The following is a 27,512-nucleotide window of genomic DNA, read 5'->3' on the forward strand; positions in this document are numbered from 1 at the left end:
TAATAGAAGACCTAGTAAAAGGATTGATAGAGTTTTTGTTAATGATCTATGGGCTCAAAGTTATCATACCAATACCATCAAGCATTTAGCTAGGACGGGATCCGATCATAGGCCTCTTCTCATGCAAACCCTTTCCAATCAAAACGACTTCATCAGATACTTTAGATTCTTAAACTTATGGACTCAACGGTCAGATTTTTTGAAGACTGTTCAAAACTCTTGGAACATGAATGTGGCAGGCAATGCACTGTGGAGACTCCAGTGTAAGTTAAAGGTTCTAAGCAAAAATCTTAGTATATGGCCTAGAGAGACCATTGGGGATATTCATGAGCAGGTTAACAAATGGGAGACCAGAGTCCAACTTCTTGAAGAACTGGACACTCTAAACAACAATGAACAAAGCAGGGAAGATTTGAACAGGGAGCATGCAGAATATGTTAAATGGCTTGAAATGCAGGATGCTTTACTAAAGCAAAAAACTAGAATCAATTGGTTCAAAGATGGGGACTACAACAATTAATATTTTCACAGTGTGCTAAGTGACAGAAGAAAGAGACTTCTTATTCACAGAATCAAAGACGACATAGACAACTGGATTGAAGGGGACAACATGATTGCAAGGACTGCTATTAGACATTACAAGAATCTCTTCAATATGGGGCAACCTAACCTGGACAGTAGCACCTTGGATTGCATACCAAAGCTGATTACTGAAGAGGATAATGATATTCTTCACAGAGCACCCATGGAGGATGAAATTAAAAATGTTGTGTTCAGTATGAGTGCAGATAGCAGTGCAGGACCTGATGGCTTCAATGGTAAGTTTTTTCATACATGTTAGGATATTATTAAATATGATGTTTGTGACTTTGTTGTTGAATTTTTCTCGGGAAAAAAACTCACTAAATACTTCATTCACACGTGTTTGGCTCTTATCCCTAAAATTGAGTCCCCTTCTAACTTTTCTGAATTAAGGCCTATTAGCTTAAGTAATTTTTCTAACAAAATTGTCTCTAAAATTCTAGCTAGAAGGCTCAATCCTATTTTGCATAGACTCATATCTGTTAATCAAAGTGGTTTCATTCCGGGCATATTGATTACTGAAAATGTCATGCTTGCTCAAGAAATAATTCATGGTTTGTCTAAGCATAATACTGGTGGAAATATTGTCATCAAATTAGATATGGCAAAGGCATATGATAGAATGGCTTGGAATTTTCTAATGGATGTTCTTAGAAGATTTGGCTTCTCAGATAGATGGATAAATTTAGTGTGGAATTTAATATCTAATGTGTGGTATTCTATTTTGATTAATGAATCTAGAAATGGTTTTTTCTCTTCTGCTCAAGGTTTAAAACAGGGTGATCCTCTATCCCCCTCTTTATTTATTTTGGGTGTTGAGGTCCTCTCTAGAACTTTGAATAGTTTACTTACTCATGATAATTTTATCCCTTTCTCGATGCATCAAAGAGGTCCTCAGATTAACCATTTAGCATATGCTGATGATATTGTTATTTTCAGTAGTGGTAAGAGCAAATCTGTTAAGCTCATCATGAAACAGATCAACAACTATGAGAAAGTTTCAGGGCAAGAAGTCAATAAGAATAAAAGCATCTTTTTGACTAACCCTAAGGCTAGTGCTTACATAATCAACAGGATGAGATAGTGTACTAGTTTTTTGGAAAAGAATTTCCCTTTTACTTACTTGGGTTGCCCTATCTATATTGGTAGGAAAAAGATTTACTTTGATGATATGGTTACAAAAGTGGTAAAAAGACTCAATGGTTGGCAGGGTAAGATGCTTACCTATGGAGGTAAAATTGTTTTGATCAAAAGTGTTCTTCAATCACTCCCTATTTATACTCTCACAGCGATTAATCCTCCCATTGGTACTATTAATCTGTTAGAAAAGCATTTTGCACGATTCTTTTGGGGTTTTAATGAGAACAGAGACAAGCACCATTGGAGATCTTGGAAAAATCTTTGTGTTCCTGAAGATGAAGGTGGTATAGGTATTAGAAACATGGATGACATCTCTAAAACCTTGGCCATTAAAAGATGGTGGAGATTTAGAACCAATAAGTCTCTCTGGGCTGATTTTATGAAAGTTAAGCATTGTCACAGAGTTCACCCTTCTGTTAAAGCTTGGACCTCTGGTAATTCACAAGCTTGGAAGTTCATGGTTAATGCTAGACACGTTGCTGAACCTAACATTCTCTGAAAAATTAACAGTGATAGTTGTAATATGTTGTGGGACAATTGATGTTAGAAAGGGCCTCTGGCTATTTTGTACCCTGACAATGTGCATAACAACAACGCCAAGGTTATGGATTATATTGATGGTGGTAACTGGAACATGAATAAATTAAGGGAAGATCTCCCCGAACATATAGTCCTATATATTGCTAACATTTCTATCGGGGCTGCTAATGATAATGACTATGCTGTTTGGAAAATTACTCAGGATAGTCAATACACAAATTCTTCTGCTTGGCAGAGCATAAGAGAAGTAAGACAGAAAGATGTAATCCTGGGTAAGGATTGGCACAAGTGCTTACCTTTCAAAATATCCTTTCTTACCTGGAGAATGATGCTAAAAAAGCTACCGTTTGATGAGGTACTCCAAAGGTTTGGTAATCCAATGGATACCAAATGCCTATGTTGCACAATACCTCAAAATGAATCAATTCAACATGTGTTTAGTGATAGTGAGATGGCTAAGCATATATGGAATTACTTTGGAATCCCCCTTGGAATTAATCACCAAGGAGGCAACATTAGAATTCTCTTCAATGTTTGGTGGAATATGAACACTGCCAACAGTGTGCATAAAATGGTACAACAAATCACTCCCATGTGTATAGCATGGGAAATCTGGAAAAATTGGACATCTTGTAGATATGGAGATCAGACCAAATATTTGATATCTAGAATGGAAGTGCAAATTTTATGGAACATCAAAACAGCTATTGTGTCGAATTTTTAAATTTATAAATCAAACCAAACCATTGTGTCGAATTTTTAAATTTATAAATCAAACCAAACTAATATACCTCGGATTTTTTCAGATTTTTGGATTTTTTCGGTAAAGTTTGCATACAAACATATAATTAAGGGAAAATTATACATAATGGCAAACTATTAATTCAAATTAAATGGTATAACCACACTTTGATTTAATTGTGCCCTGTAGCAAACTGTTTGTCAGTCGCCTCTCTCCCTCAAACTCTCGCTCGCCACTCTCCCTCTCTCGCTTTATACAAACAGAAATGTATAAATTGTGTTTCTGTTTGTATAAAGTGAGAGAAAATTGTATATACACATGCAAATACATATATCTTCGTCCTATACACTTATAATTATACAATACAAATATTCCCCTGCCCAGTTTTCTTTTGCCTTTCTCTCTTTCTCGCTTTATACAAACATAGATTATACAAAATACAATGTATAATTTATGTTTGTATAAAGCGAGAGAGAGAACGATATTTGATATACAAACATTTTATTTCGATTCAATTGTATACAAATTCAAATTTTATACATATATACAAACACATAAAATTAAATTGAGAGACTCTCAACGATTTATACAAACGAGAGGCTGACAACAATTTATACAAATGACCTGCCAGTGAAATTATACAAATCTGAAGAGGAGCCATCGAATTATACAATTGTTTCTTTTGTATATATGTATAGCGAAATAGCCTAGTCATAGCATGTTTGCTATGAAGTACAATTATGCAAATTTTGCTATAACATACAAATATAAATTTTGTGTTTGCTATATGTGAAAGTTGCTCTATAATTAACTTGTGCTCCAAATATTTCTTTAGTCCGACCAAAATACAATTATCTAAGGTGTTTCTTAAGAAAACAACACAAAATATGAGATGAGTACTGATGACACTAAAATATTCAATAAAAAATAATAATGAAATCATCATATAAAATAAATATTACAAAGTCATAATGAAAATGATTATAATTTAAAAGTACTAAATCATGCTAAAATAAGTATTATTTACATTACTAAATATTTAAGGAAAATTAAAATTAAATCATGTATTTTGATTGTTTAAACCAATGTAAAACTAAAGAACAAATATTCAATATTATTGTCATTCACTCATTCTTAGTGTTGAATTGATTTTCTTTTTACATTAGTATTAATTTGATTTTGATTTAAGTTTAATTATAATTATCAACATCTATGAACTATAATCTTTATTGGACCATTCCGAATTCTAAGTTTTAAACTTGAAATAATATATTAAAAGATAAAAACTATGAAATAGTATAAGAAATATTTTAAAATTATATCAAAGTAAATATTTTTATGTATAAAATAAAATTTTAAAATTACATATATAATGTCGGGTTGGTTTGGTCGCTGGTTGATATTTTTTAGTTAAAACCAAACCAACCCAAATATAGTTGGATTTTTTTCCCAATACTAAACCAAGTCAAACCAAACCACTAGTCAGGTTTTTTTTCCGATTTAACTCGGTTTGTGGTTTGGTTCAATTTTGTACACCCCTAGTTATAGACATGGTAGGGGTCAAGCCTAACCCCACACACACACACAGAGACCGTTAAAGTGATGGCTTAATTTATTTATTTTTAAAAAAAGAATGGGCAATTACAAGTGCAGTAAAAGGAACTCAAACTGCATCATCCCTAGCTGGGGAAAGCTTAGTTAACCTCCAATTCCAAATATAACTACCATTACTTTTCCTCAAATATAGTCTTTAAGCTAAGATATAGACTGGCATTTCCTTTGCAGTAACACACACACGCACACACACCAAAGGAAGCAAACTTGTAAAGAAGTTTCTTCAATTACAGTGAATGCTAGCATAAGGTGGTACAATTCAATAATAAAAATCATGGAAGTTCATATAAATGGGTAAATTCTCGAATGGTCGGACAAGTTCCCACATCTTTTGGGCTTTCCCTGTCCATCATCAAAACCATCTTCTCCTCACACAAACTAATCAATGAATGATGAAAGAAAGAAAAATAATTGTAGAAAATGAATTGAATTACAACATCACTAAAGCTGCAGAATAGACTCAACGAGCTCATAGAGAGGTGCAAGCTCTGCCTTGTCAATTAAGCGGAACTCCTGTATCAAGCAAGAGCATGCATCAGTTTTCCTCAATCTACACTAACCACATTCTACTTGTATAGATATATGATGCACTACAAATTCATGAAATGCATTAAATCAATAACATCAAATGTACTTAGTCTACACTTACCCATGTGAACAGAACAAAGTGCTTAAAGCAAGTATTCATATGAGCTTCTTCTTTTAGACTGATAATCTTTTGGAAATGTGAATGATAGATATGAGCATATACACGAAATAATCGCTTAAATATTGTCTTCACAACATCCTGGAAGTTAGACGGAAATGGCGCACCTGTAGAGCATACCATTGATCAGACAATGAATTTGGAATTTTTTATAAGAGTAATATGCACAACATAAAGAGAGATTACCCACCCAAATTTTGGGGAAAAATTGATTCATCATCTAGCTGAGTTTCTATCCAACCCATCAAATAATCCACATATTTTGGAGCAGAAACTTCTATGGGTTTCTTTATATTAACTCCGTCGGCCCAACGATACTCGTACCTGCCAAAAGTTATATGCAAAAAATGTATCAGCCATGCCAATTGCCAGAGACTGGAGGACCACAAATTATTCCAGTGAGACAATCTAGTTATGGTTTGATTACCCATTCTCTTGTAGGGGGGTTCGCGTGGATTTTAAGGTGGCAAAAGCCACAGGAGTTTTTCTATAGAAATATAGAGTGGCTACAGGAATGAAGAAGAGACGGGAGGGGAAGCGGGGTGAAGTTGTTTTAAGTTATCAAGTCATTTCACAGGGTGCCAAAGTTTTTTTCCAGGTTCAGAAAGACTGGCATTTGATTGAGCATGACGTGGTCTGCTAGTCGCGTTAAACCATCCAAAGGAGTACCGTCAGCCCCCAAAAGTGTTTTCCTTCTCGCGCGAAAGAAAAAAGATGTTTAGCTTTTTTGTCTGCCTCCAGGCGCGATAGCTTCACTCTTAACCCGCATTATCTGAGAAAAGCATAGAAACAATTCCCTCATCGCGACTCAGCTTCTCTCTCCGATACAGGAAATCATCTGGAGAATGATGTAGGGGGAAGATATGGAAGAAAATATGAGATACCAAAGAACTGAAGAAGGTAGTTTTTTTCACTTGGTGTGCTCTGAGGGATGCAATATTGATGACAGATGACTTAAGGAAGAGAATAATAATGGTTATGAGTTGGTTTTCTCGGCGTAGACAATTGAGAAGACAACTGTCCAGTTTTGTTGAAAATTCACTACACATGTATAAAATCTTGCATTTCCACTACCCAATGTTACAGTGGAAATACCCAGAAGACTGGAAGAGACTATTATGAATAGGAGGATTCATAAGATCAATATATGAAGAAAGGTAATCTGAAGAGTTAAACCGTTATGCATTTTGTGACAGTTTGCAATGAATGAAATAGAAGATAGTGAGAGATACAGATAGTCCAAAATATTCTTTTTGTTTGATGAACTTTTTGGCGTAAGGAGGAAATTTCCATTTGCACCATAATGGTGGTTAAGCCACTCACTCACTTTTTGCATTCTTTTACACAAAGTTGGTGTTTTCAATTAATGAACTACTATGATTTCTCCAAAAACGAAAATCGGTTAGCTAAATACACAACTAATGCACTTCTACTTTGAATGTCCTAAACCTGTGAACCAGCATCACCCCCTGATTTGTTGAAAGACATAAAAAATGTTCCTAGATGCTTTTCACTAGGTTGCAAAGACCTGGGGAAGAGCAACTGCAGACAAAGTGCAATTGAGTTTTGATCTAGGACTCAAAAACACAGCATAGGAAAGAGGTTGTTCAACAGCTACTCAGTCTGGTATCACCAAAGCACGTGGCACACAAGTTGGAATTTTGCTTAACATCGTGGCTATCATGCAATTCTTCTAGCAGTTCCGAAGCTGGGGTAATACAATTCTTAAAACATCTTTCTCATCCATTCCTCTCATCCTGAATGCATCTCTAAATGATCACTTTTAAAGTAGAAAATCATCAGGGTAACGACAATTTAATCTCTCGTTACTTTATATTTTGTTCAAGAGGAGGTTTATGGTACTTAGGATCTAAGAATATGTTACGCTCTGCCACTTGAAGAGTTTCACTTAACTCATATTTTCTTGGAGGGTTTAGCTATATAGACAGGGAATGATGAAGCTTCTTTCATCAATAGTGTCATGCTTAATATACCAAGATAAGTAATGTCAAACATGTTGGTCAAATGATGAGGAAAGTTCAAGGGTATTATATTATTGCCATCATGTTTTCATGCTGTGGCTTCTCTGCAGTACGTTCCATCATATCATAGTTACCAATTGGACTCTCTTTGGACATAGAGAAGCCAAGACTTAGCATGGCAGGCATAGTTTTTCGAAAAGAAGAATGGACCATGAGTGACCTTTGTTGGTGACTAAAATCTTAGAATAGGGGTTGTCCGAATTTTCTACTTTGTTGATTGGGGACATTTGCAACATCGTATCAGTTTCAGAGGTCTCTGCAGACACACATAATAGAAAACTTGGAAGCATAGATAGGTGCTAAAATTTTTGGGACAATAATCCCAAAAAATATAGCAGTTAGGAATCGAGTTTGGCATTAGATATGAACAGGTACAGCTAGTTCAAAATTTTGCAATGTTAATGGGTAATAACCTTCTCTTTTGATGATAATTATACCTAGAGGGGTTTAGTCCGCTTTAACTAAATTCTAAGCAAACAGATTCAATCATGATGGATAACATTGCCGTGTAACATATCTTACAATGGTTACTTATGTACTTAATAAATAAATAAATAGGATCTACCACAAAGTGAATAGATTAAAAAACTTACTTTGGCCCTGCAGACATTGTCGGGCAGCTCGATGGAGTGCAGAACTCCGTGAGAGTGCCATACAAGATATTCACTTGGTTGAAAAAATCAACAGCTGTAGGAAAAAAGAAATATAAAAGTTAGGATCAACAGAAAGGTGCTTAAGAAATTCAAAAATCATCATATGTATGGATGCACAATATCTGAGTACTTGGAGCAAATATACAGACAAGGGAGGACACCAGACAACTTAATCTCAAAGGATATTATGGTTTATGCTACAAATTGAAGAGAGGAGGTTGTGGGATAAAAATTCAACATAGATGTCACAAAGGGACACCAAAAGTTGTTAGAAAGCAGTATATATCCTTATTGTAAAGTCAATATCATGGACACCAGTTCTGATACTGTCCCCAAAGAGTTGTCACAACGAACAAGATTTATTGACATCTGTTATCGTCTGCCTTTTCATCGTACGAAGCCTCTAGAACGTCTGAAACAAAATCACTCCTCGATAGAACTTTTAGAGAAAATTGTACCATTTTCAAGGTTATATGGCAGAAATTTGTGGTTCTAGCAATTACCAAAAGTTTTGATTCATCCGAAACCTAATATGTAAATGTCTGTAGGCAAAGGTGAAGTTAAGGACTAAGTGAGGTTAATCCACATTCTCACAAGTCGCGACATGAGAGATTCTAAAAAGCCTAGTGTCAAATAATTAACCTGAAATTATTTATAACCTGATAGACACACCATCTGCCATCCGAATACTCAAACAAGTATATAGAATCAACAAAACAGAACAGAAGCAATTGATATTTTCCAGTTGCATTCTTCCTACAAATAGAGAACATACTATTTACAGCGAGCCACTCATGAAGATCTTCTCCAGGCGGTAGGCGTACTGCTTCCCTCAAGTTCCCACTACCCAAAGTAGCATCAATGTGTTTCTTAAGTTGTGCACCCTGCAATTTGGAAATAAGATAAAGAGAAAGAAAATCACAGGAGCAATAACAACAAAGGTAAATAAAACTATTTGTCATCTATCATTAATACTGCTAAGAAGTGATAAAAGATAGAATTATAACATCAAATATCTAACCTTGCTTCCTGATGGAGCATTCTTTTTAGGACGAAAAGTCTTCTGGTTTCTGAAATTGATTGAAAAATTAAACAAAGTTGGTGCAAATGGGGAACATCAATTCTCAAATTGGGGATAATCGAAACAATCGTAAATAGATATACCTATTAGCAAGGCCAAAAAGACTCATGATTGAAGATAGTCCAAGGGTATGGAATACTCCTAATTTGTAGTCATTATCATGATATGATGATTGATTGATATAAATAAAAGAGGAAATGAGTGTGTTACAGACTGGCACTACTGATGAAGGACCCATTCTCCATCTATAGGCCAACCAAGCAGGCAGGTCGTCTTCTTTCTTTGCCATCGCCATGCTTACCTGGCTCTGCCCCGCCATCTCTTCATTTTTCTACTACACATTCGGTGTTAATGGTTGGCTCCATACTAAATACACATCTTATTTTATTACTATAATTTTTGAAAAATTTCAAAAATTCCCTCTCGAATACATCACTATCCTCTTGGTGATACATTTCTATCCCCTTATCAGATACATCACTCCCCCTCTTATTGATACATCATTTTCCCCTTTTGGATGCATTCGCCCACCCTCGGATACATCTCTCACTTATGTATCCGGATGTCCTATTCCCTTTATGATACATGGCTCCCCTCTCGGATACATCTCTCCTCTATATATTTGAATGTCTGTTGATGTATTTGGAAATCCTATCCCCTCTCTGATACATGCTTTTCCTCTCGAATACATCCCTCCTTTATGTATCTGGATTGCTGATGTATTCGGAAGTCTAGTAATGTATTTAAAATCCATAAATTTTAAGGGATATTTGTAATTTGAAAAAGAATAAGGAAATTGTGTAATTAACTCTTAACACATTTAAAAAAAAAAAAACTCTTAACACTATGAAATTTATATAAATTACATAAAATAAGAAAAAATATTTATTTTATTATTTAAAATAAGACTTACGACTACCTAGTAAAGCAATATATGCTATGTGTTTATTATATATAAGTATAGTTTAATAAAATTATAATTCGTAGGTCAGAGCTATATACTATTCATTTTATAGTTATTTTTCAATTCAAAAGTGTATCTTTCAATTAGCGTATTTCTAAACTTAATTCTAAGCATTGTATTTATCAATTATCTTTCTTCTTTTCTATCTCCAAATTAGTGTATAACCCAAATTAATACATTCTTTCCTCTTTCATGGGTGATTATTTTTTTATTCTTTTCTTTCATGGACGATTCTTTTAAATTCTTTTCAAATTCAAACTTAATGACGTTGTCTTCCTTTCTCCGATAAAGCGTCATCATTATTGGCTCGAGATGATTTCCGAAACTTCATTGTCAGTCACGAGAGAAAGCTTTGAAACTTAATTTCAAATTACAGATTCATGAAATTGTTACTACAATTAATCAATGATGTTTTAAAAGATTGGATATATTACGAGGAGTTCATATCTCGAATTTGAGGGATTTTTGGTGCAAATTTGAGAACTTTTCAAGGAATAAAACACATATATATATGCATTCTATTCATGTATCAATGTACCTATATTTGTATTGTATTCATGTATTTGAGTGTATTTGTTTCACTGTTACTGCATCAAATGTATTTGTTTGTATATAATATTGATCACACATTTGTATCAATGTATCATATTTATTTCTTGTTATTCATTTTGTACCAATGTATTATGCATCTTCCCACTTGTTATAAATTTGTATAATGTATCAAACCTATTAGCTCTTTGTTTTACATTTGTATTATGTTTTTTTTTGTTATAGGTTTTTTTCACTTGAAAACATTGGTATGCATTGATATAAATGTATTCTAGTAATGAATACACTATAGAAATACTCAAATATATTGATACAAAAAAATATATATGTATCAATGTCATACAAGTAATAATTAGTGATACAACAAAATCAATGAAAAAGAAAAGATTTTGTAGTACAATTTCTTTGTTTATTATGGAAAAATATTGTGAGATTTCGTAGTTCTATTGATTATAGAAGATTGAGATATTACACTAAGTTTCCTTTTTAAAAAGATATTGTTGCACAATTAATGTACTACATTAAATGTTGTATTTATATTTGAAGTAACTGTCTAAAAATAACATATCTATGCTAGAATACAACTACCAAATACGGTGAATACATTTAGATAAAGCTAGATAGCTAATTAAAAGTTAGTTATAAATAGTAATTATCTTAATTATAGTTAGTGGACTTTATTAACCACTATACTATAGTCATTTCGGTAAGTTCCTCAAATATAAATTGAGGTAAAACAAAAGTTTTAAACTTTTTTCTTTTAAAAAAATATTACTCTCTTTCTGTTCATTTTTTACTTTTTCACTATTTTAAAAGTAGAATTTCATTCTTACTTGTCACTTTTAACCTATCAAGAAATGACAATAATGTTTTCTATGTTTTTTCTTACCATTAATTATTTATTTCTCAAATCAGTTTTCAAAGATTTAATACTAAATATCAATTAATATGGATAGTAGGATAAATAGTCATGTTAATCATTGTTTTTCTAATGAATGCGTCAAATCCAAATATGATAAGTAAAAGTGAACTGGTAGGGGTGTCAATGGGACGGTTTGATCAGTTATTTAAATTTTTTTATATCATCCCAATTCTTCGGATGTTTTATAATGTATAAACAAAATTAGATTTTGTATAACCACCCCAATCATATCGGTTTCTCTTCGATATCGGTTCGATTTAGTTAATTTTCATTTTTTTTACTTTTAAAGTATCACCTCAAAATATATCATTATTAAAATATATTTTTTTCACCATGTAAAACTTTGTAGTTGCATGGTTTGATCTTAAAATTTTAATAGGAGTATTTGCATAGATTTTGTTGTATTATTTGATGGAGTATCTATATAGAATATTTTAGTTTTATAACTAATTAATTAAAGGCTAACTAAAAAGCAAAAGGCCAAAGTCATCCCGTCACCAGAAGCGTAGGACCTAGTTTATATTTATATTTGAAAAATGTTATAAAATATATTTATATATATTAAATTTAACATATTCTTAAAATAAAAAATATATTTTCATACATGTAAGGTTATTCGGTTGATCCCAATTGTTCAGGACGGTTATACACTTAAATAAAAGTTCATGATTTTATTGAAAAATGATATAAATTGATTCGATACGGTTAAATTCGATCGATTTTTCATATTCTTTTGACACCTAAACTGGGAAGTAAAATGGTTGTAATATCTTATATATGATAGATTATAAAAATTAATGCCCGTTAAATTGAAAAAAAAGAAGGAGGAATAATTATTTTCTTTCATGGTTAAAGATTCAATTGCCCCTCAATTTTTTTAAACATTATTTCCACCATATTTGTGGAGGACATCTTTGTAAATAAATAATTTTTTTAAGAATATGCAATATATGTTATTTTTAATACACCAAATCAAACAATGGATAAGAAATAATATATGCATAATTAATACACTCCATTTAGCATTATCATTATAGTGTACCCTACCAAACGATGATAATATCATTGATTTTCATGTATTAGTAATACACACCTCAGTACATAGACGGACAAAGTATACCAAATAAAATACTATTAATACACAAATTAAACTAATACATGCATTATTTCTTCTAATACACTTTATCAAGTGATCCCGACTTCAACTTTCAAATGTACCTGCATAAATAGGGTTTATCCTAGGTGGATTATACTTTACTCTGCATCATGGGTACATTAATTGACAAGTAGCTTCTAGTTGGTATTATTCTGTTGAATATATATGAAGACAAGTCAAAGACGTGCAAAATCAATTAAATGAAAAAATAATAATTCTAAAAGAAAATTAATAGTGTCATGAATAAATTCACCCTTGTCTTATTTAACACAATTGAAAAATATAAATTTCAAAATTATAAAATATAGAGCAAAAATAGAAATCATAGGGTTTTGTAAAGTTTTTACTGGAATAAAAAATCCTTTAATCATATTCATGCTTCCGCCTAATGATGAGAATCAACAAAATAAGAATATTTCAAAGATAACATGCTACAACTTTAGTTACAATGATTGGAAAAGCTAGTCCAGAACAAAATTTAATGGGCTTTCTAAAGCATGGAGGTTGGTAGGGTTTACTTAAATAAATTTTGTTAGTTTGATTTGATTTGATTTCATCAAATCCTCCTTGTAGTGGAGGGGTTTGGCATGACCTCTAATCTCTATCAATATATTTTTTTGGAGAACTTACGTAAATTTCACTAATTTAGGACATAGTCATTTTATTATTTTTAATGAAAGAGGCATACATACATCACCATATAATTAAAAAAAAAATAATCAGATACACTATCATTTACAATATTATGTATCTTTTCGAATTTTGGTATGTTCAAATACGTTCAGATACATCTAGATACATGTATTTAGGGGATACATGAGGTCAAGATCATGTGTAATTTGTTCTAGATACATTGTATCAAAGTTGATTCAAATGTTTATGAGATATATAACAAATCTCCACCTCTCTCCCATCTTGCTCGCCACTCTCCTATGTATCTGGTATCCCAGATACATGTGAATCACATCAGATACACAGACACAGACAGATACATGTATCTATCTATATATGGTGTGATTTACATGTATCTGAGATACATAATGAATATCGTTTGTCTCTCTCCTCTTCTCGCTTGCCTCTATTCCTAATTTTATGTATCTGATAGCAAAAATACATCTATCGAAGTGTATTTTCCTTAATTATGGTGGAGAACTCTTAATTAGTTGTAAGATACATAATATTTTAAAAATACAGGTTATAATAGTATATATGATAGTGAAGTATGTCTAATTATATAATTTTCCCATATTTTTAAGTAAAAAGAATTACACAGGAGGATAAAGCCTTCGTGTGCATTGTGGAATGAACAGTCATTCCATTTGTCCTATCAATATAGACAAAATTACTAGGCAAGTATTTGATATAGTGTCTTTTCCTTAGTGGGTCTATATGTGCCCAAAAAAATTCTTAGGTTTAATTTTGAAAGTTGTCAAGCCCATCTAATCCATCTTCAATTGGGCCCTAACATGCCTTAGGCAATGAGACATTTCCGCAATGAATAGTTCTACTTTAATCTAACACACCCCTCTTAGTGAGACAACCAACAACCTGATTTATTTTCTAAAATAATGATAGATTTCAAATTGTTACACAAAGAAGAATTATGAATCTTGAATCTTCTCAAAAAGTTGTCCAAAGGAAGTTTATTCTCCACAACTCCACATAGTTTTTCTTTTTGAAAAGAAGCTTGTTATGCCAAATTTTGTGTAACATCTCGCTAATTGAAAGAACTAGAAAGAGTTAGAATTGGAAATAGTCATTTTAGGAAAGAATGCAAAATCTGAAAATTTGTTAAGTTATGTTAAGTTTGGGTTTTTGGTCAACTTCAAACGACCATAACTCCTAGATCAGGATGAGTTAGGTGTGCTTCCAGATACCGTAGGAAAGATCTTGAAATTATCTTTCCAATGTCGCCGAGTTTGCGCGATTCTGAGTTCATATGAATGAGATATGCCCATTCGAAGTTGGGCTATTCAAATAAGGAAAGGGGTAATCCGGATTTTGGAAAGGTAGTTTGGTCTTTTCCTTACCAAATTACTTTATTTCGTTTTTAGGAGTTTAATTGGGTTCTAAACTGAACTTGGTCAGTTTACGCTTTTGAAAACTAAGTTAGGGTTTTGAGAGAAGACAAAAGAAGAAGAGAAAAGAGAAGTAGGAGCAAGAATCGTCAAGTTCTTCAAGAATCGCTTGTGGAATTCGTCAAGGGGTAATCCTTACGAGGTATGTGAGATCACATAGCGCTGGGTTAGTTCACTCACGCGCCAATCATGATTCAATTCAGCGAAGTTATATAGTTTTGAAAGTAAATCCTATGAGTTCTTGATGCAAATTCGATTGAAATCTTGTGGGTTCTTGTTGTTGAAGTTTCTTGAGGTTGATTCATGTTTTTAGGTGTGATTTCGAGTTGAATCTTGTATACATTGAGGGTATAGTCGATTCTAAGTGTTTGGGGAAAGAACCAAGTTGATTTAAGGGGTTTAAAGTTGAAAAACGAGCAAGAAAAGTTGGAACCCACCTGGGCAGAGGCCTGGGGCGCCGCCCCAGCCAGAGCGCCCCAAAAGGGGCTCTGAAGTTTGGGCTCTGGGGTGCCGCGCCAACCAGAGCGCCAGCGCCGACTCAACAAGATTGGGGGCCTAAAGTCAAACCTTAAAGAGGTCCCCTAATATTTTTATTTAAAATCTAATTTTCTAGCCTTTTTAGATGCGAGCCGCTTATTCTTTGAGATGACAAAGCTCCCCACTTGACGCAAATTGCTGAATCAACACCAGGTAGTATAGGAGTGCTTTCTCTGATTGGTGTTCTCCAGACCAGAATTGAAAAGTCATTAATTACTGTTTTATAATCGATTTATTTTAGTAATTCATTTTCAATTGATAATATAGCTAATCCATTCAATCTCTCTCGAGACATTGCTGATCTTAGATAAGATTTTATCAATTTTAGTTCGAAAAACTTCTTTCGGCTGAGGTAACAGTTACATGAATTGTTAATATTATTTTATAAGCAATATTTTTTTATTTAGATTTTTATTATTTGTTAAAAATCTATCAAGGGCTCCTTTTTGGGATTTATTTAATTCTTCAACTTTTCTCTTTTTCTCTCTTTTTGTAAATCCGGAATCATATTTTTCTCGTTAACATATTTAAATTTAATAATTTTAATAGTAACTAAAACAAAAATATATATACTTATAAACTAAGAATATCAACAATAACAGATTTTTCAAGAAAAACTATAAAATAAAGTTAGACTAATAAAACATGGCTCACAAATTTGATAAGTTGATAAAACAATATTGAAAGTATTGTGTTCCTTCAATATAATGATTGCTTGTTGCACTTGAAATTTTGAAGAAGACAACCACAAACAAATTTTGTTCTTTTGTAAGTAAGCAACAATAAATAAAAAACAAATTGTAGAGAATAAAAATAATAAAATAGAGAATAAAAAAGATGAGTATAATGTAAATAATAATATAGGGTCAGATTTTTAGGAGATAGATAAGGAAACACAATTTCCCACTTAAGGAAATTATTCCCAAAAAATGTTTCATTCCCTTAAAAAATTGGGAAAACTAATGGTCATTGTACATGTTTTTTTTTTTATAAAAAAACTTAAAAGTATATATAATTTTTTAAAAAATAATATATATAAGTATTTTAAAATAAAATAAAATTGGGGCCCCAAGCGTGGCTTTAGTGGCCTAGTGGTTAAGACGGCCCTACAGAGCGCCCCAACCGAGCCCCTGAAGTTTTGCCTCTGGCACCCCACGTCGCTCAGAGCGCTAGGGACGCCAGGTTTCCCACCCTTTCCCCCTTCTTTCCGTACTAGTTCCTTAGCAACGTACCTATGTTTTCTAGTTGATTCCAACACTCTAAGGTACGTCTAAACATAATGAAATCATCCATAAACATAGATCATGAACCTTGAATCCATAATTCATTTCAAGGAAAGTTAAGAGTCAAGTCAAGAGGTTAAGAGTTAAGTCAAGAGGAGTTCATAGAGTTTTCCAAAAGTCTTTCACAAACGTTTTGACTTTGTTTTAAGACTTGAGCAAAGAGTAAAGAGTTAAGTTCATTTCTTCAAATGTTTATACGGGAACTAAGTATTCCCAAAAGTTAAAAGTGTTTTCACATTTGAGCAAGAAGGAAACACCGATTTCCAAGAGAGCTTTTAAGCTAAGTTTTGAGTAATTATCTCAAATCAAAGAAAGAGTTTTGTTTTTACAAACACCTGAGCTAAGTATATTTTGGGAGTAGTATTGGGCATCGATATGGGGACACGAGTTCATATTAACTCAAGTCTCCATAAACCATGTAGCCATCATGGGTAGAAAAGGTCATATATACTTTTTACATGACACCTGAAGTGCTTTTTAACAGACTGTTGGATCCACTTAGTTAAGGCGTTCTGTATGACGACAAAGTATATGACAGTTCTGGCAGCATGGGCAATACGTTGTATCACCACTTAGTCTCATAGTGGTGGTTGTCGGTTAGAGAATCTCCCACGGTATTATATTACTTTTATGTAATTGAGTTGTTATTATATATATTTTTTTTATTAACAACTTGCTTTATTAACCAAAAAGTGTCAAATTACAATGCCGGATAGAAGCTGACCATCTACCACCTCATAGACCTATCAGTAAACTAATCTAACTAGTTAACTTCTTACAAAGAAAGAAAAACAATCAAAAGGCTATCTCCTAAGGGAAGTGATTCAAAGAGCTCAACATGGTCGGCCAAGATGCCTTGTTTCTTCCTTGAATGTGCAGGTGCATTGCGATGTCTTTACAGGTATGTGAAACTTCTACTTGTCTCCTCTTGAACCTCAGAGTGTTCCTGTCTTTCCAGATATTGTAAATAACCATTGCAAAGGTACAACATATAGCTTCAGCTTGAGAAGTTTTCTTCTTTGCTATTCGACTCACCCATTCTATTTCTTGTTGCCATGGACCAATGCTTCTGTAGTTTCCCATCCATTTCAGCATTCTTGTCCAGATTTGATTACTATAAACACACATGAAGAACAAATGTTCAAAAGATTCCACCTCTTGATCACAAAAAATGCATAACATTGGAACTTGGATTCCTATCTTCTGGAGCCTCTCCACTGTTGCCAATCTCTGTTGTATTGCAAGCCATATGATGAATTTGAATCTTGGATGTATGGATTTATGGAGAGTGATGATCTTCCATGAACTTTAGGGAACTGGGGCTGCATAGCTACATAAGCTTTCTGTATTTTGAACTTGTCACCCTGCACCATTCTTGCCAAAGTCTGGTGAATAGAACCTTGAAAGAAATGTTGTGTCATAATACTTTGCCGGCGGCTGTCAATAATCTTCTTTACAACCCAGGCTGCATTACTGGGACTGACCATCAACTCTAATGTCTTTCTTTATAGATATGGCCCATATGTGTTTCAGAATGGCAGCTTTGTTCCATAACTTTAAATTAATGATATTTAAGCCTCATGCAGATCCTGGTTAACAAATTATGTCCCATGCTACTAGTGACTTCTTTGAGATTGCGCCTTGGCCTGTCCAAAGATAAGTTCTACACACTGACTCTAACATTTTAACCACTTTGTTTGGCAAAATAAAGATTTGTCCCCAATAGCTTTGCATTCCAAAAAGGACTGATTTTATAAGTTGTAACCTCCCAGCATATGATAACAATTTAGCAGACCAGCAATGAAGTTTAGCTGTAAACTTCTCTATTAATAGTAAACATTGTGATACAGACAACTTTTTTGTGGACAAAGGGACCCCTAGATACTTGAAAGGAACCCTTCCTTCCACATACCCTAGCTTTTGTATTATTTCTAATCTGATGGTTTGGTTAGTACCTGCCATATAAATAGAGCTCTTCTCAAGATTAGCCTTCAATCCAGAAGCATATGAGAATTTGTCAAATGTTTCTTGCAATAATGAAATTGAATTCATATCAGCCCTGCAAAACATTAGCAAATCGTCAACAAAAACATATGGATCAGTCCAAATCTTTTGCATCTGGGGTGGAAGTGGAACTGTTTGTTCATAGCTAACTGCATCATTTCCCTGTGTAGATATTCCATGGAAATCACAAATAGGTAAGGGGACATGAGATCCCCTTGCCTTAAACCTCTTCTAGCTTGGAAAGGTTTTGTTAATCCTCTAAACAACATCAATGAGTAGGACACAGTAGTCACACATTCCATTACCCAGTTAATGAACTTGTAAGGAAACCCCAACTCAGTGAGCATAGCTCTCAAAAATTGCCATTCAAGTGTGTCATAAGCCTTCCTGATATCCACCTTCAACATACACCTAGGAGATATCCATTTCCTAGTGTAACCCTTTAATAGCTTATGACTCAGTAGGATGTTATCTGATATGCTCCTTCCTTCAATAAATGCAGACTTTGAACTTCCAATTAACCCATTTAACACCTTCTTCATCCTATTGGTTAGTATTTTAGCAACTAACTTATATATGGATGAACAACATGCTATATGTCTAAAATCCTTCACCATAGTAGGTGATTGCACCTTAGGGATCAATGTGACTGCAGTACAGTTCCAGGCCTTCATCATCTTCCCTTCCAAAAAAAATTGTTGCACAGCATCATACACTCCCTCCTTAACCATTTCCCAGTTACTAGTAAAGAATTCTATAGGGTACCCATCTACCCCAGGACTTTTGTCATGTGGCATACCTTTTATTGCTTGATCTATCTCCACTTTTGTAACCTTTTCTATCAACCATAGATGTTGGTCCCTATTAAGGCAAGGCCCTTTCTTGATCACCATAGAGTTAGGACAAGGCAATTCTTTAGTACTATCACCCATTAGTGAGGTGAAAAAGGCTACAAATTCTCTTTCCACTTCCTTTGGTGCAGTTAACTTAATCCCATTTTCAGTGTAAATAGAGGAGATAGTATTATGAACATTTCTAATCTTCATCTGCGCATGAAAATACTTTGTATTAGCATCTCCACTATCAATCCAACAAGCTCTAGACTTTTGTCTCAAGACTCTCCTCTATTAAACTCCACTTCTGAATTTATGCTAGCAATACCTTCTCCTGATCAAATAAAGCTTGATCTAACAGCTGCATAGAGATCTGTCCTTGCACTCTCTAGTTGTTGTCTTGCCTAGTTAAGTTGTTTAGCATAAGAAGCCATGCATGCATTTATGCCCTTCACTTCCCCCTTTAATTGTTTCAAATTCTCCCATAGAATCTCCATTGCATTTCCTCCTCTTTGCCTTTGCCATACTAGTTGTACTATCCCCTTGAAGTTGGGGTGTTCCATGATAGTTACATATAATCTAAATGGCTTAGGATGCAAGTTTGTCTGTTGCCTGCAATGAACTACAGCAGGAGAATGATCTGAGACTCCTGGTTACATATATTCAGCTTTAATATGTCCATTCTGCTGCAGCCATTCGAAGTTACCAAAGACCCAATCAATTTTGCTATACACACTATTATCCCCCTGTTGCTTATTGCACCATGTATAGAAGTACCCTTTTGATCTAAGTGGAGTGAGTTGTAGATTATCAATCATGTCCTTGAACCCCTGTACTTCTGCTCCTGTGACTGGCTGTCCAATTCTTCCTTCCGCATTAAGAACATTATTAAAATCACCACTAATCAACCAGACACCCTGCACACTTGCACCAATATTTTGCATTTCATTTCATAGTTCTGTTCTCTGAATTAATTCATTTTTTGCATAAACCACTGTAATTTCAGCTGAAAAGCTAATGGCTAAGTCTTCCATCTTACGATGGACAAATTGTTCATGCACATGTAGAACCTGTACAGTAACATGTTTCTTCCATAGCAACCAAATTCTTCCATTTGCACCATGTGGATAGTTGCAAAAATGATTCCATTCCTTATCAAATTTCAACAAAATTGTCTTGGCTTTCCCTTCCTTTATTCTTGTTTCTAAACATCCAAAGAAACTAATTTTATTCTTCCGCAGAAAGAGTAACACCTCTTTCTGTTTGTAGGGCTGATTCAGCCCCCTCACATTCCATGTACTCACTATCATGTTATTGTATTTCTTTAAATACATTGAGTTGTCATTTACTGTTTTAAATGCTTTATATAAACTATACCTTTATTGTTGTTTTTACTTTGCATTGAGTTGAGTTATTTATCAGTTGAGTAAAACCAATGTAAGTGTTCCTTTCAGATTCCTTTCAAGCTTATGTTATGTTTAGTGTTCCCCTCGCATACTCGTACATTCAATGTACTGGTGCCAGTTGACCTGCATCTTATTATGAGGCTTCATAGACAGTCAGTAGTTCAGTTGTATTTACATTGTTATTTCTTATGTATTAAGACTTGAGTTGCCATTTTGGCTAAGTTGAATGTTTTATCTTTAAAACGTTCTAAGTTATCTTTTAAACAGTTGAGTAAAGTGCATTTGAATCCTTGTATTAATGCTTTAAGTCTTCCGCTGAGTAGTTAGCTAGGCCAATGGTTTGCTTGGGGCCAACAATGGTTCTCGAGTGCCAGCCACGTCCGGGGTGTAGACTCGGGGCGTGACATTTTGGAGCTACTAAGAGTTTAATTTTTTTTTCTTTCTTGTAATCTTCCAAGCACTTTTACAAGAAAAATATCATTTTTTGCTCTCGTTCACAGAAAAACATCTTCCTTATTGTTTCTAACGACAGTGTGGGTTTGAATGTATTTTGAATATCACGAATGAGAAACATATGATGACATAGTTTGAATGAATTTTCCTAAAATATAGTATTATATTAACATTCAAAGTTTAATTTTATTCTTACAATTCAAATGGTACAATAATTTTTAAAAGAATGTTAGAATATATTTTAAAACACACACACACACATATATATAATGTCAAAACAACGTTATTTGCATATTCATGTATATCTTATTTATATGTTATGTATACTTTGTATATGTTGTTTGAAAAAATACCTGTTGAATATTGTTGGTTGACGGATACAATTGATTTCTCACAACTTGAATTTTATACATCAGAGTAAGGACCCGCTTTGGTCTTACAGTTTTGAACACACTTGTTGCTTACTTCAACAACACTCTTTACTTAGTCACTCACTTGTTTGCTATCTTGCTTACTTACTTTCTTACATGGTAGGTTACAACTCAAATGAACCACCTCTATCTAGCTAAGAGTTTTTCTTTTATATTCTAGAACGTTCTTCTAAGTACCTAATTCTAGAACTACATTTTCTAGAATATTTCTCGACCTTTCTCTCTAGAGTACTCATTCTAGAGATCTTCCTTCAATTCTCTACAACTTCGAAATATTCTAGATTTTCTTGACTCATCTTAAATAAATAATTAAGTTGATGATGAGTTCTTTACACTCCCTCTCAACACTAACTTAATTTTTTCTTTGTGTCCATTGTGAGCGATTCCTAAAACTCTGCAAGCTTCATGACGTTCATGTCCTTTGAGGATCTCCACCTTCGTCATATTATTCTAATCCTTACTCTTTGAAGTTTCTTCAAAGATAGTAGTCTCTTTGATGTTAATCACCTCTATTAATGTTGAATCTATGTACTTGGTATTTGAGAAACTTATATTCTGCTAAAGAGCGCATTATCTTTATCTTTTATAGACAAGGCTTGATAATGACTTTTCTGGATCTTCTTCATTTTCCAACATATTTTTCAACTCAGATAAAGTTGGTTCTGTGGCCATCTTCGTGTGACTGCAATTATGTCTTTGTACTCTGTGTAGCTATAATGATGTGTTATGTAACTATAATTAAGAGGCGTGTTAAAATTAATTTAATTTATGACTTTAAATTTTAAATTTGACTAGTGTGAAAAGGTGTAAATTGGCGAGAAACCAAATTCAACTTTATTCAATTACAATTTTATCTGATTGGAAATTTATTTAATTACAAACTTATCAGGAAGTTGTGTAATTAATGACATCCACAATACAATGTATTTATAAAACGCACCTAATTTTCTCCAATTTCAAGGAATTCAAATAAATTTCGGCAAAGTACTTTTTTTAGTTTGAGAAATTGCAAGTTTGTGGTAATATGAACTCTTCTTTTTGTTATTTGTCTCATCTTCATTTGCTCATGGCCTAGTGAATTAACTTACAATTTTTTTTAAAGAAATCAACCCGTTTTTATTTTGTATAATGGCGGCTTAAGATGAACTTAAATAGAAAAATATATGATCTGAGAAAATTCATATAACTGATCTTAATTGGTTTGGAATCGAGAATTCAAATCGATTTTGTGTATTATTTTCCAGAGGTAGCACCAATGACATACAAGATGTGGCAAGGCCACAAGGCCTACAGAGAGATAACTTTCTCAAGTAGATCATTTTTTTTATTGATTATTTGACCTTTCTGAACGCTTAATAAATACAGGAACTTCAAAAAGGTGATGAGATGATAAGTACTCATCTGAAGATCTAAGATTTGAGATCTGGATATAGAATTATTTATGTTAGAAAATAAATTACCTTAATATGAAATTTTTCGGACAAATTTTAAATATAATCGAGTTTCAATACGAAAATCAAACTAAAAAACATTCAAAGAATATATATTCAAAGCTATTTGTCCTAATTTTTGCGCTTCAAAAACATGACAAGGTATTAAGTTTGTACCATTCGTATTCAAATAGTTTTTTTTGTCCTAAATTGATGTTCGATATCTGTTGAGATTCAATTAGTTTAAATTCATATTTGAATTTTTTACTTTAAAATAATACGCCTCTTATTAAGAGGGAAGAAAATATATATTATGGTCTATCAGTAAATATAACTTGAATTATTTTTTTCCGTATTTACGGTTGTTGTACACGATTTCCATTTTAATAGTCCTAGCTATCCACTCCACTATATGATAGAGTGTTCGTCTCAACCCCTTCTCAGGGGTACCTTACCTTCTAATTAAGAAAAGGACTCGAAATTGACTCCCCTCAATTCGAGATTCAAAAGAAGGGTACGAAGTTTATCCAAAAAATGCTCTCCTCTTGTGGCTCCGTTAGGTGATTGGCCAAATGAATGTGCGCAAGCTTTTAGCAGTGGATGTGATGGTGGACTACGATGAAGGTGGACCAGATTTTTCACATACCCCAGGCAAAGGGAACCCTCCTATAGGAGCCAAAGTTTCTAATTAATTTTTAAATGTATTTTCTTTATAAAACTATCACTACTAAAAAACACCATTCAACGACGGATATTAGCGACGAACTATATTCCGTCACTATATAACGACGGATTTGCGACGGAATTACCATTTTGTTGCAAAATTAACAATTGATTTTTTGATTTATAATATAGCGACGGATTTGCAACAGAATATATTCGTCGCTAATTATTAGCACGAAATTTTGGCGCCTAATTTTCCCTATGGATTTAGTAACAAAATAAGGGTGACAAATTCAATTAATATTTGGCGACGAAATTAGCGACGGAAAAAAGGTTGCTAAACTTTTATATATATTTTTATAAAATTTATATTATATAGTGACGAAAATATCCGTCAATATAATATTTTCTAAAGATATATATTTATTTGAAAGTGACGGATGTTATAATCCGTCACTAATTCTGTTGCAATTTTTTTAAAGTGATATATTCTTAGGGCACAAAATATTCACACTCACACTCACACTCTCGTAACATTTTAGAGATGAAGCTCTGAAACTCCAAGCCTCCATCTCTGAAACTCCATTTCGATTTCAAACTCCATCTCGAAGCTGGTAACACTCGAAGCTCTGAAGCAAGTCTCCATCTCGAAGCTCTGAAGCAAGTCTCCATCTAGAAAGGTAAGTGCTCAAACTCCATTTCGATTTCAAAGCTTCAGTTTCCCCAAATGGATTTGTTGGTTCAGATATCAAGGGGAATCAATTTCCCAAGATGGGTTTATCAAGAACTAGTTATAAAATCAAAACCCTAGCTCCAATTTGCAGTATTTCAACATATAGGCCAGCTTCGATTTTGACGACTTTCAACTTTTTCTCTCTGAAAAATAGGAACCCCCACTAGGAATTTTGGTCAGATTCCTGCATTAGGATATCAGATTAACTCGACATACCATTGTTTTCCAGTTTCAACTCGACATACCATTGTTTTCCAGTTGCAAAATATGAACCCTAACTACGAATCGTTTCACTCGACCACTAAAAATAGAGATTTTAGTCATTTGGGTGTTATAAAAATATGATATTTTAACTATTAACTCTTTCCATTTCGTTTAGCTTGAAGTAAAATTTGGTAATTTCTCTAGAAATTTGAATGTTCTGAAAATAGAGGTTTTTTTAGAAGTAAAGTTTTCTGAAAATAGGTGTTAAGGTTCAAGAAAGCATCTAGAGTTAGGTACAAGCATTTTACATTGATTTCACACTGATTTGTTTTAGTTTTCTACTGCAGGTAACTTTTATTGCTGTGACTGCTCACTACCGACTCATTTTCTCTGTAAAAGGTGTCTCTCTTTTTCTCACCTACATAATATCTTTCTTTTTTTCAGAAAAATGTGTTGATATAAATTTCCTGTTTATACTTTTGTTTGGGTTCATTTTTTGGTGATAAATAATGTTAGTGTAATATTGAATCTACTGTTAAAAAGTTGCTTCTGGTTGACTTTGGTATTCTGATTTAGGATCTTTTGAACTTGTGTGATATATAACTTCTTTTTGTTTTTTTCGATTGATATTCTAAAGTGGATCTTTATGTTTTTTCTCACTTGAAATGTACTATGAGTGCTCTTGCTGGTAGTGGTCTGGAAGTTATGGTTGTTATTCCTAATGATCAACTTTCTGCTATGAATTATTATGATAGAGCTAAAGATTGGGTTAAACGTAATGTCACACGTTACAATTAAACTTGACTTGTTTTATGGTTTACATTGATGATCTGTGCCGCTAAATAAGCATTTGTTTAAAAGAGTGGACTTTCTGGTGCTTTTTCTTGTTGTAAATTGAAAGAATGATACTATGGTTAAAACTCTTTCTTGTCAGTTATGAATATGTATTAAAGGAGCTTAAAAAGAAAAATAATTGTTTCCTCCGAGAGTTTATTAAAATAGCCTCTCTATCTAAACCAAAAATATTAGATTAGACATTTAATAATCATCAAATTTTTTTGTTCAATGAGAGAATGATCAGTTTATACACTATAAAGTCTAGGCTAGATGTGGTAAAATGAGTTGTTACTGAAATAAGTGATGTGAAGCTTCAATAACATGTAATATAATGAAATAAAGGATTTCTCAAAGTGCTAAAACAAGCCTCAATATTCTGTTGAAATAAGGAACTTCTTAGAGTGCATTTATAAACGACATTGGATAATCTAATGTTCCATGTTGAAATAAGTCTCAATTAAAGCTGACGCCTCCTAGAAGCCGACATTATCAGTTGTAGAATTGTTTGAAATCAATTCTGGTTACCTGCCAGAAAATCAATACATCATTGCTTTTTCAGTTTAAGTTCATCAGTGTCTTGCTTATCTGCCAAGTGTTTAGAAGTTAGTGCTATTTTGTTTTCTCATGGTGCCACAAGCTTACAAGATTGGGAGCTATTTGATTTACTAAACACGTAGTTAATAATATATTCTAACACGTGCTAGTCCTCATGATGGAAGAGGCTAAATGAAGTAAAACTCTTTGCATTTCATCAATGTGCTGCCTGATTAAGTGAACATGGTGAAGTTTGTAATAGCATCTGGTAGGAGGCCTTTACACGTTCTTAATTCGCCAATTAAACTTGAGAAATAAAATTATATATTGTTTAAATGTTGCAGGTATTTGTTGTTGTAATTACGAAGTCAATTTAATGTTTAAATGTTGCAGGTATTTGCTGCCATAACCTCAACATCAAGATCTGGTTGATATTCGCTCGAAGTAAGTCTTGCTCTTCATTTCTATATCTGCTTTAGCTTAAGAATTAAGTCCCGAGGTATTTACTTTACTGAATCTAATAGTGGGTGCTTAAAATTAGAATGCTTCAATTGTTCTATAAGTTGACTAAAATTAGAATACTTTAGTAACTGTTATGTAAGTTTACTATAATCACTAATTGTTTTAGTAGCTCATAAGCTTTTTTTAAGTCTGCCTAATGAACAACTTTAGAAAATGTTCTTGTTTTGTCAATATGCATATTTTGTCCGAATTTGATGAATATGAATAAGAGTACCTTTTGGTAAATCAGTTTTTGCTTGTTACTTGCTACTTTGTAAATTTAAACATTATTAGGAACATGAATAATCTAGAGCGTGGTTGGATGTATGAGAGGTTCGATGGACGAGGGGCTATTAATTCTAATTTCTTAACTGGAGTATAATTTTATCCAATTTGCATGTTGGCAACAGAATCGTATGAGCGGTAACAAAGTTAGTTGTCCATGTATAAAATGTCATAACTTTAAGTTCATGGATGTTGAAATTATTAAACATCACCTTTATAAGTTTGGATTTGTTGATAACTATTTTGTTTGGAAGCATCAAGGGGAAAAAGATGTAATCGGTGAGATTTCTTCAGATCAGGATTTGTATAGTGTTGCTCAACCGAATCAGGATATGATAATCCGTATCGACAAATGATTTTTGATGTAGCTGGTCCTAACTTTCCCCAAGGTTCGAGTTGGCAATCTTTTAGAAATATTGAACCCAAGTCATCTCATCCTTGTCAACCTTCAATGGAAGAAGATCCTAATCCAGAGTCCCAAAAATTATATGATTTGCTACAGGCAGCTGATGCAAAATTATATCCAACACCAAGTGAGTTACATTTGCACGTTCATACACATGGTCATGATGGAAAATCATTTGTTGGTGAGCGTTCTTGAATTGACCA

General features: G+C 33.3%; 1 protein-coding gene across 1 annotated transcript; it reads right to left on the reverse strand.

Moving 5' to 3' along the window:
* Positions 1-4,795: 4,795 nt before the first annotated feature.
* LOC125876803 (MOB kinase activator-like 1A) lies at positions 4,796-9,444 on the reverse strand. Its single transcript, XM_049558062.1, has 7 exons — positions 9,184-9,444; positions 9,041-9,089; positions 8,795-8,903; positions 7,960-8,053; positions 5,515-5,648; positions 5,268-5,431; positions 4,796-5,131 (listed from the first exon to the last, which is right to left on the reverse strand). Exons 1-7 carry the CDS (start codon positions 9,417-9,419, stop codon positions 5,060-5,062), a joined length of 858 nt encoding a protein of 285 aa, XP_049414019.1. The 5' UTR covers positions 9,420-9,444; the 3' UTR covers positions 4,796-5,059.
* Between the last annotated feature and the right edge of the window lie 18,068 nt (positions 9,445-27,512).

The sequence above is a fragment of the Solanum stenotomum genome, chromosome 9, assembly GCF_019186545.1.
Source record: "Solanum stenotomum isolate F172 chromosome 9, ASM1918654v1, whole genome shotgun sequence".
Classification (NCBI taxonomy): domain Eukaryota; kingdom Viridiplantae; phylum Streptophyta; class Magnoliopsida; order Solanales; family Solanaceae; genus Solanum; species Solanum stenotomum.

Excerpts from the sequence above, each read along its gene's own strand:
- LOC125876803 (XM_049558062.1), bottom strand. The coding sequence starts at position 9,419 with ATGGCGGGGCAGAGCCAGGTAAGCATGGCGATGGCAAAGAAAGAAGAC. Across the intron at positions 8,054-8,794 it reads TGAGTGGCTCGCTGTAAATA|CTGTTGATTTTTTCAACCAA; the intron begins GTATGTTCTCTA and ends TTTTTCCTACAG. Across the intron at positions 5,132-5,267 it reads ACTTTGTTCTGTTCACATGG|GAGTTCCGCTTAATTGACAA; the intron begins GTAAGTGTAGAC and ends TGCTTGATACAG.